Source organism: Pithys albifrons, chromosome 3, assembly GCF_047495875.1.
Source record: "Pithys albifrons albifrons isolate INPA30051 chromosome 3, PitAlb_v1, whole genome shotgun sequence".
NCBI classification, from domain to species: Eukaryota; Metazoa; Chordata; class Aves; order Passeriformes; family Thamnophilidae; genus Pithys; species Pithys albifrons.
In genome coordinates this window covers 6,816,628-6,830,922 of record NC_092460.1, presented here as the reverse complement: position 1 = coordinate 6,830,922, position 14,295 = coordinate 6,816,628, and the positions used below count along the sequence as shown (strand labels likewise).

Below are 14,295 nucleotides of genomic sequence, written 5' to 3'. Positions count from 1 at the left end.
AACTCAATGGTACTGTGGAAAAATGCTTGTACTCCCTGCCATGGGCAAGATCCCATCCGGGATCTGCTCCGGCAGACACTGTACTGAATTACAGAAGAATACTGGAAATAAAGGCTAACTGTGCCCAGCCAGTTTGGGAGGTTTCCTTGTTTTCCCCAGAATCCTCAGAGGGAGAGCAGGCAGCCCCAACACAGCAAGATGCAACTGTCAACTCACCCACTTGGTGTTGGGACTCAAACCAGCACAAAGCACGGCAGTCCCTGGCAGGGCACAGATGACCAGGCTGAGTTACACATCAGCTGCACTAAATCAATTTGAAATAGCTTTTGGTTAATCCGCTGCAGCCTTTTAAAGTTGGGATTGTGACAACTTGCCCGGCTTTTTAGGCAAACAGCAATTTCCACACTGGTTTAGGCAAGCCTCAGTGCTGATTACAGCATCTTTTACAGACAGATACAAAAAGCCCTCTGCAACGTCTTACGTTAGCACATGCTTAAATTTAAGCACTATCATTTTTACTGGGGCTTTTCTCATGTGTAACAACTTCAGCAGATCCAAATTTACCAGTCTGCAATGTGACCAAGATATCCTATTCCAGCTCAGAATTATGCAAAAAAACCCCTTTGTATTTAGGTACTGGAAAAACTGATACGTGTGTATTTCTAGCATCAACTAATAGAACTGGAAAATTGGCAACAGAAAACAAAAATAAATGGAAAAGCCACCTTGGATAGACCCTGAGTCATCTCTTTCGCAGATAAAAATTTCAGCCTTTGACATGTTTTACAAGCACAAATTAAAAAAAACCCTACAGACTACTTATGGAAACACTGTCATGGCAAAGCTCCACCTGAGCAGGACAGTCCAGCACTGCAGAAGGGAGCTGCTCCAGCTGAAGTAATTTATCCTTTTTCCCTGTTTTAATGTACATCTGAGAAAGAGTAGAGCCCCAAAACACAACAGGGAGACAAGATTTGTGACACAAGCATCCCAACTGAGCCACACAGCTTTTGTGCTTGGCTTCCTCCCTCCACACATCACTTTGGGGTCTTAGTACCTCTCTCTCTCTCTGCAAGCACCCAGGCAGGGACAACTCTCTTATGTCCATGCACTGCCTGGCACAAGAGGGCCCCAAATTTCATCACTCTTGAAAGATTACCATCGTGCATCCAAGTATTCACCACGTTTCCCACCCTCATTAAGGAATGACCTTGTGTTAAAGTGTAACTTCCCTCTGCCTTTGGAATGAGGGAGCTAAATGACACTTTATTGCCTTTAAAATGCCAGAGACCTCTGTGCAGGGCAAAACTGGGCACCAGTCCAACATAAAGTTTAAGGTGCACTCTCGTTTTTCCTCCTGACTCTCAAAATGACTCACAGGGCCCAGACAAAGGTCTCAATAGCAGCTGTCCCTGTCCCCAGCATTGTCAGGAAGAGGGCACTTGGACCTAATCCAGCAGCTGCATCACAGAACCCGAAAGCCAGTGAGGTCTCACGAACGAGTTGTCTCTCCAAACCAACATGTTCCTGCAGATGATTTACAGGACAAGTATCACCGAAACAGTTTCACCACAGGAATACCACAATAGTGAATTTAAAATGTTCTTACAGGATCAGAGGCTGCCCATGCATCTCGTGATGAAGTAATGGGCATGGGAACTGTCCTCAGCCATAATGGTGGTGGTTTCATACTCATCCTTTTCAGCTTTCAAATAGATATTCCAACACAACTTTTACCACTTACAGTGAAATCTGTGGCATTGGGTTTTTGACAATTAGCTGCTGAGGTCATGGGATTAGTTTCCATTAAGTGGGAAAAATAAAAAAAAAAGAAGAGATTCTGGAACTTTTCACTCAAGCCGCATTTGACAATATGGATGCTACAGTGAAAAAAGTAAATATATTCATATCCATGTATACACACCAATCACATATTCCAATAGTCTCATGCAAGAATTCAAACTATTTTGGTATATGACACAAAATTTTCACAGGCTCCTCCTCTGAGACAAGGTGTAGATATAAAACTTTCCCCTACATGCAATCTCACTGACCAGCCAACCCCCGGACCAGCACAGCCCTGATATCCTCAACACCCATCTGGATTTTGCCCAGAGCAGCTCCATGACTCTTGCAGAAACCCAGAGACAGACATTACTGGGGGTTTAGGTGTCTTGCTTCACCTGTAGCAAACAAAGTTTACTGTGACATGAGAGATTTATACAGACTATGGTTTTAGTTGAGAAAAAAATACCTCCATGTGAAATTAAGTGCACAATCTCAGCATGTCCATACTTTGTCATTAAACAAAAACAAAAAGAAACCAGAAAGAAAGCAAGAAAATGGGATAATACAGCTATGATATGTGTATAAAAGCATCTGTCAGCTCAGACCTCCATTTGGAAACAGTTTGATTAGTAACAGCAGACAGTAGGTGAGAGGGAGGACTCCACAGTGCACAGAGACTACACAGAAGTTAACAAAACACTGTATACCATTGCTAAGCAAGTTTGGCATTTGCACATAAAACTAACACGTTTGCTAGGGTACCAGAAGAAGACAATCTAACATCAACAAAACAAGCTGTCCCCTCCCAGTAAGCAAACAACTTACTGATTTTATTCAGAAACAACTGACTCCGTGCTTCTCAGAGTCCCTGCTGTGCAGCCAGCACAGCCTCTGGACGTGCTCATGCTGCTGCTGCTCCTCTCAACCACAACCAGAGCACATTAAGAAGATATTCTATATTAGTCACTTCATTGTTTAAGGAAAAATGCATACCAGGGAAAAGAGAAGGACATGATTCTTTGTTTTGCATCAGACTAATTCCTCTTTCACCCTCATGACTGGAAGAGAACAAAGCTTGGGCTGGATCAGTGGCTGCCAAAGCCCCATCAGGCGTCCTGTCCCTTAGTGCCTTTCCCGGGCACCAGCACTGCAAAGTGGAGACTCAGCTTGGAGACAACAGTGTCCCCAAATTCAGCCACACTGCAGACTTCTGCTCCCCCCCAGCTCCCTGGGATCAGCTCCCCCAGGGCTGTGCTGTGCCACACGTGCCCCATCCATCCCTGCTCTGTGCAGGGGAGCCGAGTGGCTGCCCTGGAGGAGCAGGAGCTATTTTAGGCACCACAACCTACCAGCCAGTTTAACAGCAAAGCTGCATCATAGAGTCACAGAATGTTTTGGGGTGGAAGGAATCTTAAAGATCATTCAGTTCCAACACCCCCTGCCATGGGAAGGGACACCTTCCACTACATCCTGGGCTCAGGGTTCCATCCATCCTGGCCTTGAACAGTTCCAGGGATGGGGCACCCACAGCTACTCTGGGCAACCTGTGCCAGGGCCTCCACTCCCACAATGAAGAATTTCTTCCTTACATCTGATCTAACCCTGCTCTCTTTCAGCTTAAACCCATTCTCCCTTGCCTTATCACTACATGCTATTGTAAAAAGTCCCTCTCCAGCTCTCCTGTAGGCCCAGAACAAGAAGATGGTGGGCTGGACTGCTCTGGAAAAGGGGTCTGTCATCAGCTGGAAAGACAGCCAAGCTCCTGGCTGATCCTGCAGAAAGGACTCGGCAGTCTCTGCTTTTAGAGACAGCCTCAGTAACAAACCCAGCAGTGAACAGGAAAATCTTTCCTCAACCCAATGCTTTTGGTATCATTTATGTATCTCACACTGCCCATCTCACTTCACCTCTCCTTCAGGTATCCCTGGCTTCCCACAAGGCTTCAGTGAATTGCTTCTCTGCAGGTCCAAGCCCCGGGAGCATCTGTCTGTATCCCTGCCATTTGAATTGTTAATTGTGAGTTCTAGTTGCATCTTTTGGGAAAAGAGGAGGACGGGCATGTTCCTTGCTATTTTTAAGAAGTCTTTTCACAGTTACTTTGCAGACCAGGTTCTCACCTGTCCAGTTCAGCCTGTTTGGGAGGTAACTTCCCTCTCTCTTATGTGTCCAAAAAAATCCGAGACATCTGTGTCTGTCATCAGTTTGGACTAACACCCACTTAATGCAGGGTCTGCACCACTGGAATAAGACAGGTTGAACATAAAAGTTGGGGTTTTTTGAAAGTACACAGTATCTGCACAGCTTTGTTTGTGTTGAGGGAGTGGCTGGATTTTAGGCAGCTTCTTTTCAAAGGCTTTTTGTTAATAACTATATGAAAAACCCAGAGCTGAGGTTTTCTCCTTAAAAAACAAGCCACTGAGATTAAGTATATGAAGAAAAGTCTCTTCCCAACCTAATTGTAGAGAGGCACTGACTTCAGGGCTCCAAAATTACAGATGCATAATCCAAGACAATGAACTCTTTACTGAAGGATTAGCAAACCATGCAAAACTGATTCCTTATTCAAATTACTTACAATTGTAAGGGCATCTGTTCCACTTTGCAAGTCATCCCAAAGGCTTTGTTTGGTTTTTTTTCCTGTTCCATTATGAAGGCAGGGCACTTTGCATTATTTTCACACTGTGTAATTAGCATTATTGCTCTTAGTCTAATAGGTGACAGTCAATTAAATTCAATAAATATTTTTTTACAACTTATTTCTCTTTTAAGGTATGATACAAGCCCTCTCAACTATAAAAACTGGAACTGTTCTTAGCCAAAAGCCAAGAATGTAACCCAAAACACAGGACCTGAAGAAAAAACTAATTTATGCAGGTTTAAATAATATTACTAACACAAAACAGTTCAGAACAAATGATACCAGAGTCAGGACTGGGGACTAGCAGAGAGCATGGTGCCATCATTACGGCCTGCAGCAGCAAAATAGCTCTGGAAACCATTTAAAATGTCACAAGAGGGAGGATGGATGGTGTGTCTGACCTTTGGAAACTGAAGGGTGGATCACAACCAAAATATCCCAGTTACCCTGAGCCATGCTGCTCCTGCAGGGCCACGAGGGATGCTGGCCCACCTATTTGGCTGAGAAGGAAAAGCCAAAAATTAAAGAAAAAAAATCCCAACCTGCCAACAAACCAGCCCAACATAAAAGCTTCCAAAATGCTTCGGAAACAGGCAGCCTCTTCCACAGCTCTCCTTCGGATCAGTAGATACCAAATTCTAGATGATATCCCAGGCACAGGCTTTTTCCCAACACCAGTTCCTCTCAGGAACTCCCAAACTTAAACCATCAAACACCCCGATCCTGTGGATCTTTCTGGGCTGCCAGCACTGAGCCTCTACCTGTCAAACCACCACGACAGCTACACCAAGGCAAGCAGCACGAGACCGAAATGTAAACCGAGAAAACAAAATATCAAGTGTCAAGAGAGACAGAAAAATGATGATAGTGGTGAAAATTCTGTTTCTGCAAGAGCTGGTCCTGCACGCTCAGCAGCGCTGTCACTCAGCGCGGAGGAGCCGCTGCTTTCCCTGTCCTGCCAGCGATGCCTCCGGTGACAGGGCAACGGGAGCGGAGAAGATCTTCAGAGATCACAGGGAGGATGACCCATCCCTGTGCCCTTGGTGCAAAAAGGTCACTTTATGCTTGGTTTCTAAAAGACAAAAATAAATCTTTTCCACAGCTGAGCTGGAGAAAAACTCTGGAGAGATATGGACCAGGATCTGTATTTTGATGCTCCAGGAATTGGGACATGGAGCTGGAAGGAGCTCAGACAGGATGGAGAGGTCTGAGCACCAGCTGTCCAAGTACTACTGAGTGCTCACAGCAAGGATTCCTGCCTCCAGCTAACGTCTTGCCTCAAATTTTTCATAGTCCTTTTATAAATTCACAGTACTTGCTCATACAGAACCACTACTCTGTGCTTTTCATCAAGAAATTTAAGTCACTTGAAGCACACAAAGATCAAAACTAAACACTTTGATTTACAAGTTCCAGTCAAAGCCAGAGGAAGAGCAAAAAAACTGCCCAAAAACCGAAACACCTGAAATAACTAGTAAGAATAGCTTGTGTCTAGAGTTAAGGAATGTAAATAAAAAACTTGGCCAATTATTTTTAAAAACCTGAACAGAGGTCCCAAGGATGCTACCCTTGCCTACAGCTCAGACCATGCTAATGCAATAGAAAAAGCCCTTGGGGCAGCAGTATCTTCTCACCTTCTATGTTACTTTCAAACTAAGCCATGCTGAAGTCTAATGAATGAGGGCCCGAATCATCAGTTCTGCACAGCCACAAAAATGCTACTCTGAATATCTTTATACCTTAATGGAGCTGCCCTGGGGCGAATGTTCCCCTGTGCATGCATACACTGCCAAAGGAGTAAGTGTAATCCCCAGGCATCAGATAAAGAGATACAGAAACAGCCAGAAGAGATGCATGAATGATCACAGCCTGACCTGAACCAGAGGAAAATGATAATCCCAAACATAGGAACAGCAATGAGCCGGTTTGGCTTTCAAACCTGGTAAAAAGAGTTCTTAAATTTCTAACATGGGAGATGAATCCTAAATATCACAATAGCAGGTCAATTATTCACTCATGCAGGAGTTATAATGCAGTCTTAAAAACAGGGAACAACACGCAGGATGGTGTTAACATCTTATTTTGCAATTATGTTGAATGACTGTTCATAATTAGACTATAATTGTGATTTAATTGCTCTGTGATCTGACTGGCCATAAAGAGGGAACCAGGAGTCCCATCTCAATGGGTGGAAAGATTAACTTTATTGTGGAAAATATAATCCCATTTCATGCCATTAAAAGGATCATATTAATTCCTGAAAACTTTTATAACAGCCAAGATGTGGCTCTTGGGCTCTAACATCCATCTCTGGGGTGCTACCTCATGGCTCAGGAGAGGCTGGATGACTGATTTGTCACAAGCAGGATCAACTTTAAATCCTGACAAATACAACACAGTAAATTCAAGTACAGTGAAGATAAGGTCTTTCTCATGGCAATATTTTAATACAAGACATACACATTACACAACTAATAAATACGGGACTAATTTAAAGAAAGAACACCACTGATTTGTAGCAAGTATGTTCAAAGTGAGAGAAAAAGAGATTCTTTTTTTATTTTATATTTCAGTAGTGACTCATCCAACGGTCACCCAGCAGGTCAGAGCTGAAAACAGACCTTATAAATCTAAAATGCATGAACATCACCCAAGTTTTCAGCTGGCAAATCTTTCTCTCCACTTCAAATCCACTTGGGTTCTAAAAGAATTTGGGTCAGATGGAAAAACGACTTGCAGAATTCACCGTGCATGTGACTGGTACTCAGCAAGCAAAGACAGGTGGCAAACACTTTCTGGAGCTCATTTGTGACCCTGCAGAGGTAAACTGGGAACAGCAGGAGCTCACCGTCTAAGCAGCCTCTCCATCCCTGTCCCAGAGGCAGCTGCCTGCACATCCAGCCCGAGCTCTGCTCATCCCAGGGCAGCCCATGGGCACCAGCACTCACTGCCGGGCTCGGCAATGCCAGGACCCGGCACTTCGCGTGGGATATTCAGCATCACCACGCACAAAGTGACACTGTTTCCCTGGGTTTGCTAAACCACTGAACACACAGCAATTTACAGAGGCATCAACATTTTCTTCTTGTTCTCTCTTTTTCTTTATTTTTTTTTAATGTTTTACAAAAAGAAAACTCCCTGAATCAAACAGGAATGATCTCACCAGCCCTCTCAGGAAAATAAAAGGAAAAGATGGAAATACCAGCTCACACAAACTTTTTGAAAGAAGCTGGTTTTGTTCACACTGGTATATGTAACTGAGTTTAACATCTCATGTATAGCAGATGCCAGCCTGACATTGAAGCATTGAGTCACTGCACTGTATTTCAGAATTTATCTTAGGGTCAAGTTAATGTTTGAAAAGAAACAAATGCAGCTGATAGCACTGAGTAAACAGTGACTGTTTCTGTTTGGGATCATGCCTGCTCCTGTTTGCCCTGTACAGGGCTGAAAAAACACCCCCACAAACTCCCTCAATTCCCCCCTACCGCGGGATCATTCCAGCTGCAAATGAAAATTATTAATTGCATGAACCACTCTCAGCACCTCTTGGTTTCAAAGAGATTGGTCTTTTAGAGGTTGGGATTCTGAAACATTTTAGAGAAGCAAAGCGCTGAAATGAGAACTAAAGAAAAACAATTTAAAAATAAGTGTACAAACATATTGACAGTTTCCCATACCAAGCATCAGGCTTGGTATGATTTAGCACAGCTCATTGAAACCAAAGAGCAAAACAAGTAAAAGGCTGCAATTGGAAATCTCTCTGAATGTGCCCATCTCTTGCTGAGGGAGAATGAAAACCCAAATACTTTGGCTCAAACAAATCATGGTCAACTTTTGATAGATACAGCCTTAGTTCTTTCCTTGTGGAGAATAGCACAATAAACTTCTGTTCTGTTGTGCTGGACTCTGTTAACGCAGATCCATGAGAAGAAACAGTGTGCCTGATTTTATAACTATGCTTCAATTTATCCAAGGGAGCTATATTGAAAAATGTGAAATGTATTCAGGGAAGTTTCAATATTCACAATACAGCTGAGTCAAGGCAATGCCAGCTTTATACAAGAATATTTGACCACCGCTCCTATAATTCAATTTATTAATTCCATACTCTCAGACCAACTAATAATAAAAATGCATTTATTAACTGCACAGAAGTTAATTGCCAATTTCATCAGAATTCAAGCACAGATGTAAGACGGAAACAGTCAGTCATAAAAGCACAACATATTAACTGAGTTTTGTTCACACATTTGACAGTTCTGAAAGTTACTAAGATTCATGGCAGGAGATTCTTATTCTCTCTCCCAAAACCAGGCAACTATAATGGTACAGGTTTTTTCTCAACCATAATACCAAAAAGGGCAGATATGAGGAAAAGAAAGGAAAAGCTTCATTAAAGTTCTTTAGCTTTCTTCACTCTTTCTAACAGGGTAAGTGAAGGACCAAGAAATCCCATCTGAGCAGTATTAAATACCAGTATTCCCATTAAGAGAATTCAGATAGGTTCCCCCTTTTTGTACTTTGTGGGAACCTATTCAAACTTACCACCCACAAAAACAAGAAAAAATATTGTACGTGAACCTTTAAGACTCTAAACTCTGGTTTAATGACAAAGCCCAGGCACAGCCTATTCCACCTATGTTTCACATCCTAGTCTCTTTCACCAAGTGCAAGGTCAGAACAGTTATTTTCTCTGTTCATGCTTGCAGATGACTGACTTATTTATAGTAAATTTCCTGTTTTTCCAGCCTTGTAAATGTCATACAAAACAGACAAGGCAATAAAACATACATTTCCAGGCTAATATTGCCCTAGCACTTCAGTGCCAGTCAATTAGCCACTAAGAACTGGGAGGAGGAGGAGGAGGAGGAGAATCAGAGTTGAAAACAATCTTATCTGCACACTCCTTTGCTGTCTGCTCTAGTGCCACGAATTTCCTGTTAAAAGACAGTTGCCATCCCCATAATGAGATTTTTAATCAACACAGAAGTAATGCATTTTAATTAAAGTACTCTCCTTTTCTATGCTTATGATCCTGATCCGTGAGGGAGATCCCTGCTCTGCACAGAGCAGCACACAAATGCCAGGCTATCATTGACAGGCACAGGAAACTGCCTTCCAGACCACAAAAACATTTAATTATTTTAAAAAACCCGAATATTTATTTCTGTTCTACATTCTTGGCTAATAAAGCATTTTTTAAAATATGTGGAAAGAAAAAAAAAAAAAAAGGAAACTTCAACCCCACAGTAACCAGGTGCTTAGTTCTCAGCTGCAGATGACAATGGTACAAGGTTCAAGGGCCCGCTCTAACTTCCAGCAAGGTCTTTGAACCCTTTTCTCCCATTTTTCAGGTAAACCAAACCACTATGCTAAAACTCAGCTTTCTGCTCCTTCTTTTGACCATATCCTGGAGCTGAGACACATTTACCACCAAGTTCTGTCATTTGCAGTATTTTCCCAGGACATGTTTTTATTAACTCCCGTTTCCAAAATAACAAAAAGTTTGATCATGAATTGCTTGGCTGGGAAGGGGGTGTTTTTACACACCTTCCTTCATCCACCAACACTGATCACATTGCAACACCACAAGCTGTATTTTAACATTTCTGCTAAAACAATCAGTATGTAAAAAAAACTCTGCCTAATTTCCTCATACTTTTCTTCATTCTTTTCTCCCCCTCCCGCCTGGGCAGGGAAAACAGCAGGCTCAGTTTCCCTCTGCACTTCCCAGTGAAGCAGAGAGAACGCAGCAGGGAAAATACACATTTGTTTAAAGAAAACTGGTTTTGTTGAAGGTTTGACACTGTTTCCTGGAATATGTCTGAGTCTTGGAAAGGACTAACAAGTATCTGTGCTTTGGTAGATCAGCTCTGGGGCAGGTGGCTGAGGGGAACTGCACAGACACAGTTTAGCTCCTCTCTGACACGCCATCACCGAGATTTGCTCCAGCACTGGAGGCTTGAAGGATGGCTGTGAAACAAGTGCCTGCAATCCTTCAGCTCAGCTCATCAGTGAGCCCAGGGAGAAGACTTCAGGTGACAGTCTTGCCAGCTGGCCATAAATTTTGTCTGCAGCAACCAGCTGGGTTGAACCAAGCACAGGAAAAAACCCTCTCGCACCACAAGCCACAGCAAAAAACCCAGCTTTGGGATGCATACATGTCTGGATGACGAATAAACTTTCCCCTAAGGAATCTCTTGGGTGACACAAAGAAAACTTCCCTTCCTTCCTCCACTTGGAGCTGACCTCGGGATGCTCCTTTGCCTGACACAGCTCAGGGTGTCCGAATGCAGTCCGGCTCATCCTGCCCATCGGAACAGCCTCAGTGGCTACAGCAGCACCAAGTTTCCTGGCATTAAATTCAAATCCTGCCCTGGAAATCACCAACCTATTAGCCAAGCCTGTCAGCTAACCTGTTGAGCGACTGTTGAGTGGGAGGACTCTTCCTATCCTCTTCCTCAATCAAAAGGGAGAGCTACCTGTGCATGCCTTCACCTGTGTGCTGCAGGGCAGCACGGCTGTGCCCTCACCAGCTCACCGCAGCAAACTGGTAGGAAAAAGGCAAACCTGAGCTGCCTTTCAGCCAGAGAGGGAAGATGCTGGAGCGTCCAAGCTTTTTCTTCCCACGGCAGCAGCAGGGAAACACACGCTGCACTTTCTGAACAAGACTACAGTCACCACCCAGCAGTTCCACAGGATGCTCAGCTGCTGGAGGAAGGGATCTCTGCCACATTTCCCCAGCTGTGGGGTTCCCTCAGCCTCTCCAGGGGTCAGCAGACACCGAGCTGCCCCCAACACGCGTGGGTGCCCCGCAGGGAGCGCTGACGGCACCGCGGTGCCTTTGGGAAAGTCTCACGCAATTGCTCACGGCGCTTAACGCAGGGCAGGGAACTGCGGGACGGCTGCAGGCGGGCTCAGGACGAGCTGCCTGTGCATCAGTGCCCTCGGAAAAGGTGCGCACACGGGTGGGTGCGCTGACACTCGCGGTGTCGGGGCCCTGCGCTGCCCCAGGGGGCTGATGCTCGACCGCACTCCCCCGTGGCCACCCAGCCCCGCAGCAGCGGCCCGGTAGCCCCACGGGCAGCGCGGAGCGCGTCCCCCCGTCCCGCCCCGTCGCTCCGCGTCCCCCCTCGCACCTTGTCGGACGGCTTTCACCACGATGGGGTCCTTGCAGCTCCGGATCACCTCCAGCACGTCGTAGCGCGGCAGCCCCGAGACGCGGACCCCCTGCACCTCCAGCAGCAGCTCCCCCTCGCTCAGCGCCGCCTCGCCGTCCCCCGCCGCGCCCGCGTAGGGGAACTCGCCGTGCTCCGCGCCGCCGAGCAGGGGGAAGCCCAGCTGCCCGCCGGGCCCGCGGGTCAGCGCGCACTGCCGCACCCGGCTGGACCAGTGGTTCTTCTTCTGCACGACCCGCGACATGGCGCTGCGCGACCCTCCGCGCCCGCGGGGCGCGCTCGGCAGGTGCGCGGGGATGGGATGGGGCGGCGCGGACACGTCGCCCGCTCAGGCCATCCCCGCCCGCACGGCCCCGCGCCCGCGGAGGGCGCGCACCGCCTGCCGCCCGCCCCTCTCCCCTCTTATTAAAAATAAACAATAATTTTTTAAAAAAGAAAAAAATTAAAAGCGCCTAAAAAAAAAAAAAGGAAAAGCAAATCCGGCAGCCGCGCGGGTGTTGTCGCTCCCCCTCTCCGCGGGGTGCGGAGTCTTCGCGGGCGATATAAAGCGCCGCTTGTTTTGTTCCAGTTCGGTCCGTCCCGCTCCGCCGCGCTCCGCGCCGCCCGGCGCAGGCGCCCTGGCACGGCCCGCCCCGGCACGGCCCGGCCCCCGCCCGCTCCCCGCCCCCGGCACGGCACGGCTCGGCCCGCCGCCCCCCGCGCCGGCCCGGCTCCTCCCCGCTCCCACCGACAACTTTCCCGACGGGAGAAGTCCCTGCCGGCGTCCCCCCGCGCGATGGCGAGGACGGACTCCCCCCGGGCTGGAATGATCCCTCTGCGAGAGGGGCTGGGGGCGCGGGTCGTGCTGTCCCGGAGATGCTCGTGCTCTGAAGCAGAAAGGATGTCAGTCTTTTGCTTTTCCCGGTAGGATTTCTAGGATTTTCCCAGCCGCAAACCGCTGCAATCACTTCTCACCTGTGCTTTCCAGGTGGTTGTTACGTGAGAGGACACACAAAGTCCAAGTCCCGAGGAAAAAGTTGCACAAGCCCGTCATTAGAATGGTATCAAAGCGCTTGCGCAAGGCTTGGGTGAAAGTCGTGCTCCTGCCCTTAGTGCTCTGCTTTTTCACTGAGTGCTTGAATTTGAGACATTAATAACGTTCTCACATTTTCTTTTCTCCGAGTGATTGTTGAGAAGGTGGGCAGACGGATAGTGAGGTCTGTCTGCTGGGAAAGGGACAGGCATCCATTTGTATGTCCTTGACCACAACTCTTCAAAGTTACACAGAACTGATGCAAAACTCTAAAAGGGGAAATAAGGAAGCGTGCATGTACCAGCTGTCCCTTCCAGGTCATGCTCCATGCTTCCAAACCTGAAAGCCAGGCCTCATTCTGAACAGTCTTATGCATGACCGAACCCCTTCCAGCAAGGAATTCAGTTGTCAGATGTGTGCGTGCCCTATTTTGCTGCTAATCGGGACTGAGAAGTGACACAGGGAAACAAAGAGCTCGATCTGGCTCCCTGCGCTGCCCTAACGCGCGCTCAGTCACTGCAGCCCGCAGAGTCTCGCTGCTGTCCGCGTCGCTCTCTCGTCTCGCATCCTTCCAGCCAAGCGTGTACCGCGATAATCCGCGATGCAGGAGAGCCGGCAGGCTCGGGGAGCCCGTGTGCGGTAGCTGGAGAAGGAGCTCGGACCAACGTAATGCTGACCCAGCTATCAGCCAGGCTTAGCTCACCGACCTGAGAGAGGCGACAGGGATACTTTCCCTGTCCTTACACCTTGCTGGGTGAAGCAGGGAAGCCTGTCCTTCCCTCACACCCTGCAATCTTACTCCTTTCCCCATCTGCAGTCTCTCATCTGGCTATTTCATAAAACTCCCATCACTGCAGACGCTGCTCTGCAATTGCAGAAGCCGAGGTGTCTGGCCCAAGTGGCATAGCCACCTTGAGGCAAAGCAATGGAAGGGTTTGTCCAATGTCACATAGCACAACAGTGAGTCAATTCCATCCCTTGTGCCTCAGGCACCCCTGTCCAGGTCTCCATGGGAAGCAGATAGGATTGCCAGTGCTCAGGAAAGTCCTTCCAAGGAAAGGGCAGAACCTGCTTTCTTGGGTACAAATGGATTCATGAAATTCAAAGTACCTGCTGTGTCTAGCTCTTGTTTGCTTCCATCTAAGAGGTTTCTTTCCATTTGGAACTTTAATACTTCATTTGCACGCACATCTGCTTTTGCTGGCTCAGTAACCAGTTACCCAATTTGTCACTTTTAGGATGACAGCACACTTTTTACTGTGCCTTTGCCAATAAAGACTGGATAGGTCATCAGGCTGAATCCCCTGGGCAATAAATGCTCAGGAGGTCTGTGAATCCTGCAGAGCAGCAGCGTGGCATGTGGGGAAGGGTTTCTCTCTCATCTGTGATAGTTGTGTCACAGGCGTGAGCTCACAGTGCAAGGAGACTCTTGTTCACAGCCAAGAGCTGGGTGTGACGTATTTTCATCACCATCATTTTGCGGGATGTGTTATGTGACAGCCCTGCTAAGCTAAAAATCATCTGGGATCCATGTGAGCATCACATGAGCTGTGGCTGCCCTGAATAGATCTTCAAAACTACTTATGCTTCATGGAAAAATTTTTGAAAAACATTATTTAGGAAAACAATTTTGCTAGTAAGATTTATGAGATGATAGATTTCCAAGGACCATTTTC

At 46.8% G+C, this 14,295-nt stretch overlaps 1 protein-coding gene across 19 annotated transcripts in view; it reads right to left on the bottom strand.

Annotated features, from left to right (window-relative positions):
• The window catches only part of MAGI1 (membrane associated guanylate kinase, WW and PDZ domain containing 1), a 336,793-nt gene extending 324,599 nt beyond the window's left edge, over positions 1–12,194 (bottom strand). For all 19 annotated transcript variants that reach the window (XM_071550294.1, XM_071550297.1, XM_071550298.1 and 16 more), the window contains exon 1: positions 11,569–12,194. In XM_071550294.1, the coding sequence (XP_071406395.1) occupies positions 11,569–11,851 (283 nt within the window). In that variant the 5' untranslated portion in view covers positions 11,852–12,194. The remainder of the gene's footprint in view (positions 1–11,568) is intronic.
• Between the last annotated feature and the right edge of the window lie 2,101 nt (positions 12,195–14,295).